Source organism: Octopus bimaculoides, chromosome 30 (assembly GCF_046866305.1).
Source record: "Octopus bimaculoides isolate indiv1 chromosome 30, ASM4686630v1, whole genome shotgun sequence".
Lineage (NCBI taxonomy): Eukaryota > Metazoa > Mollusca > Cephalopoda > Octopoda > Octopodidae > Octopus > Octopus bimaculoides.
This window is the reverse complement of record NC_142957.1, coordinates 8,759,437-8,764,436: the sequence shown is the minus strand read 5'-3', so window position 1 is coordinate 8,764,436 and position 5,000 is coordinate 8,759,437. Positions and strand designations below refer to the sequence as shown.

The 5,000-nt window shown below is 43.0% G+C and overlaps 1 protein-coding gene across 2 annotated transcripts in view; it reads left to right on the top strand.

Moving 5' to 3' along the window:
• The window catches only part of LOC106878192 (uncharacterized), a 16,490-nt gene that overhangs the window by 9,532 nt on the left and 1,958 nt on the right, over positions 1-5,000 (top strand). For both annotated transcript variants that reach the window (XM_089345816.1, XM_089345817.1), the window contains exons 4-7: positions 46-176; positions 2,627-2,745; positions 3,748-3,880; positions 4,815-4,911. In XM_089345816.1, the coding sequence (XP_089201942.1) occupies positions 46-176; positions 2,627-2,745; positions 3,748-3,880; positions 4,815-4,911 (480 nt within the window). The remainder of the gene's footprint in view (positions 1-45; positions 177-2,626; positions 2,746-3,747; positions 3,881-4,814; positions 4,912-5,000) is intronic.

The following is a 5,000-nucleotide window of genomic DNA, read 5'->3' as shown; positions in this document are numbered from 1 at the left end:
ATACATTGTATATACACATATATATACATACACATTTTGTTGCAGATATTTTTGGTATTCATTCCTATGGAACTCACCTGAATGGTTACACCTATTCTGCTGATGGGAAACTAATGATGTGGATTGGGAGACGGAGTGCAACGAAACCCACATGGCCAGGAAAACTGGATAACTTGGTAATTATTACTATTGTTGATAGTGGTGGTGGTGGTGATGGCGACTGTCGTCATCATCACCATCATCATCACTCACCATCATCATCACTCACGATCATCATCACTCACGATCATCATCACTCACCATCATCATCACTCACCGTCATCATCACTCACCGTCATCATCACTCACCATCATCATCACTCATGATCACCATCACTCACCATCATCATCACTCACCGTAATCATTACTCACCGTCATCATCACTCACCGTCATCATCACTCACCATCATCATCACTCACCATCATCATCACTCACCGTCATCATCACTCACCGTCATCATCACTCACCATCATCATCACTCACCATCATCATCATCACTTACCATCATCATCCATCATCATCACTCACCATCATCATCATCATACTTTAATATCCCTTTTCCATGCTGGCATGGGTTGGTCAGTTTGACCGGCGGTAGCAAGCTGCACCCAGGTTGCAGTCTGATTTGGCTTGGCTTCTACAGCTGGATGCCCTTCCTCACGCCAGCCACTTTACAGTGTGTGCTTTTAACCTGGCCCCAGCATGAGTGCTTTCTACATGGCACCAGCGAACACACGCACACACTCACATAGAATCATCATCCTCTAATGTCCATTGTACATGCTGGCATGGAGGTAGGATGGTTTGACCAGAGCTGGCAAACTGGAGGGCTGCACTAGGTTCCAGTCTGATTTGGCTTGGTTTCTATGGCTGGATGCCCTTCCTAACGCCAGCCACTTTACAGTGTGTGCTTTTGTGGGGTTTTTTAGTCGAAGAAATTGACCCTAAGACTTATTTTTTGTAAGCCTAGTACTTATTTTATCAGCATCTTTTGCCAAACTGTTATGTTACAGGAATGTAAACATACCAACATCGGTTGTCAAGTGATGGTGGGGGGTAAACATAAACACAAAGACACACACACACACACACACATGTACAACAGGCTTCTTTCAGTTTCCGTCTACCGAATCTACTCACAAGGCTTTGGTAGGTCCTGGGCTATAGTGAAAGACACTTGCCCAAGGTGTTATGCAGTGGGACTGAACCCAGAACCATGTGGTTGAGAATAACAATATATGTCTGTGCGTGTACATATAATATATATATATATATATACATACTCTTTACTCTTTTACTTGTTTCAGTCATTTGACTGCGGCCATGCTGGAGCACCGCCTTTAGTCGAGCAAATCGACCCCAGGACTTATTCTTTGTAAGCCTAGTACTTATTCTATCGGTCTCTTTTGCCGAACTGCTAAGTTACGGGGACGTAAACATACCAGCACCGGTTGTCAAGCGATGTTGGGGGGACAAAGACAGACACACAAATATACACACACACACACACACATATATATATATATATATATATCATCATCATCATTATCATCGTTTAACGTCCGCTTTCCATGCTAGCATGGGTTGGACGATTTGATTGAGGACTGGTGAAACCGGATGGCAACACCAGGCCCCAATCTGATTTGGCAGAGTTTCTACAGCTGGACGCCCTTCCTAACGCCAACCACTCAAAGAGTGTAGTGGGTGCTTTTACGTGTCACCCGCACGAAAACGGCCACGCTCATATATATATATATATACACACATATATACGAGGGGCTTCTTTCAGTTTCCGTCTACCAAATCCACTCACAAGGCTTTGGTCGGCCCGAGGCTATAGTAGAAGGCACTTGCCCAAGGTGCCATGCAGTGGGACTGAACCCAGAACCATGTGGTTGAGAATAACAATATATGTATGTGCGTGTACATATAATATATATATATATATACATACATACTCTTTACTCTTTTACTTGTTTCAGTCATTTGACTGCGGCCATGCTGGAGCACCGCCTTTAGTCGAGCAAATCGACCCCAGGACTTATTCTTTGTAAGCCTAGTACTTATTCTATTGGTCTCTTTTGCCGAACCGCTAAGTTACGGGGATGTAAACATACCAGCACCGGTTGTCAAGCGATGTTGGGGGGACAAAGACAGACACACAAATATACACACACACACACACACACACACACATATATATATATATATATATATATATAAATATATATATATATATATCATCATCATCATCATCTTTCAGTTTCCGTCTACCAAATCCACTCACAAGGCTTTGGTCGGCCCGAGGCTATAGTAGAAGGCACTTGCCGAAGGTGCCACGCAGTGGGACTGAACCCGGAACCATGTGGTTGCTAAGCAAGCTACTTACCACACAGCCACTCCTATGCCTAAATATATATATATATATACATATATATATATATATATATATATATATATATATATATATATATATATATATATATATATTTATATATATATATATATATACACACACACACATATGTACTTACGCTTCTCCTGTGATCTTCATGTAACGTCATCTGTTTCGTCTCCACCTCCAGAGTGCCGGTGGTCTGCCAGTCAATATGTCCGTCCTTGAATGTATGATAAGAGAATGCCAAGAAGAAGCATCCATTGATGAATCCTTATTGAAGAAACTCATCCCTACTGGATCCGTCAGGTGAGTAAACACATTTACTGTTGTTGCTGTGAAGCCACGTGGCTCAGTGGTTAGAGTGTCAGGCTCACAACCATGCAGTAGTGATTTCGATTCCCAGACTAGGCTGTGTGTTTTTCACATTGCACCGGCACAAGTGCGGTCGCCACGTAGCTCATGTGTCAACAAACCCCAGGGAGGGAGAATGTTGCCTCTGCCTGTTGGATGGGAGGGTTCAGGTATGAGGGAAGAGGTTGGAGTAGAACAGGATCTTGGAGTAGAGGAGTGACATGGCTACTCACATTTAGTGTGAGAATGAATGAGAAATATCTCTAAGGAGATAGACAGTGATGAGACGTCCACACACACACACACACACACACACTTGGACTGTATTATATGTATTTGGCTCAGTGGTTAGAGCATCAAGCTCACAATCATGAGGTAGTGAATTCAATTCCTGGACCAGGCAGTGTGTTGTGTTCTTAAGCAAGACAATTTATTCCACATTGCTCCTGTTCACTCAGCTGTAGAAATGAGTAGAAATTAGTTGCAACATCACAGGTGCCAAGCTGTATCGGCCCCTTTGCCTTTCCCTTGGATAAAATCGGTTGCATGTAGAGGGGAGGCCGGTATGCATGGGCCACTGCTGGTCTTCCATAAACAACCTTGCCTGGACTTGTGCCTCAGAGGGGAACTTTCTAGGTGCAATCCCATGGTCGTTCATGATCAAAGGGGGGTCTTTATCCTTTACCTTGTTGTTGTTGTTATTGCAGAACATTCGACATACAGGGGTAGAAGATGAGACTTTGTTGTGGGTAGCTGTTTGCTGCTGGTGAATGCAAATGTATTTCTAGAGCTGTGCGTAGAAGTTATTAGCCATATAATGTATATAATATATATATATTATAATGTACTGGTCCCAACCTCTCCTACTAACAGTATTACCCTGTAGTCTTTCTGTACTAGAACATATATTATATGTGTGATATTATATATGGTAAATATTCTATATTCTTCCCCCAGTTACATGTATGGTACCCAGGATGGATTGTACCCAGAGACCCAGTTCGTCTTTGATCTCGAACTTCCTCCAGATTTTGCCCCCAAAAATGCCGATGGTGAAATGAGCAACTTCTATCTATTAACAATCGACGAGGTGAGTTCTTTGTACATATACCATGTGGTACCTTTAGCTACACCCACATGGTATCTTTATTATGATTCATGTGGTACCTTTAATTAGATCCATGTAGTTACAGCTATGCAGTTGCTTTTAATTGCAGCCATATGATCTGTTAAATATAGCCATGTGGTACATCTAATGACATATATGTTGTATCACAATTATAGGGTACCTTTAACCAGAATCATATAACATGGCACCTGTGCCCAGCATCGCCTTCCTGGCACTTGTGCCGGATGGCATGTGTAAAGACATTCGAGCGAGATCGTTGCCAGTGCCGCCGAACTGGCTCCTGTGCAGGTGGCAAGTAAAATACACCATTTCGAGCGTGGCCATTGCCAGTTCCGCCTGACTGGCCTTCGTGCCGGTGGCACGTAAAAGCACCCACTACACTCTCGGAGTGGTTGGCGTTAGGAAGGGCATCCAGCTGTAGAAACTCCTGCCAAATCAGATTGGAGCCTTGTGTAGCCATCTGGTTTTCACCAGTCCTCAGTCAAATCGTCCAATCCATGCTAGCATGGAAAGCGGACGTTAAACGACGATGATGATGCAATCAAGGTGATGGTCATGTTTAGAATATCTTTGATCATGTTTGGATCAAGACCAACCTGGGGCTAAACGACAACAAGGCAGGACACATTAGATAATGTAGTCCTAGATACATTATGTCTAAATCAAAGACAGGATGGTCACAGCTGGAACATCGTTGATCATAGGCCTACTGGATCAAGACTGACCTAGGGCTAAACAACAAATTCCAAGCACATGCCACCACCACCACCACTACCACCATAACCATTGCCACCACTAATGTCTGTGTGTCGCTAATGCTACCACCACGACCCACCAATGTGTATGCCCCCTCCCACATCTTCCCGTAATTAATTAATTTCTCCTTGTCTTTCAGATTAAAAAGAAAATACTCGAGGAAGACTTCAAACCTAACTGTGCATTAATTATATTGGATTTCTTAGTTAGGATGGGTATCGTAACACCTGATACAGGTAAGTCATCCACCCTTATTGCACCTATTCCTAATTAGTCTACCCTGAATTACCCTTTTAATCTTTTACTTGTTTCAGTCATTTTGACT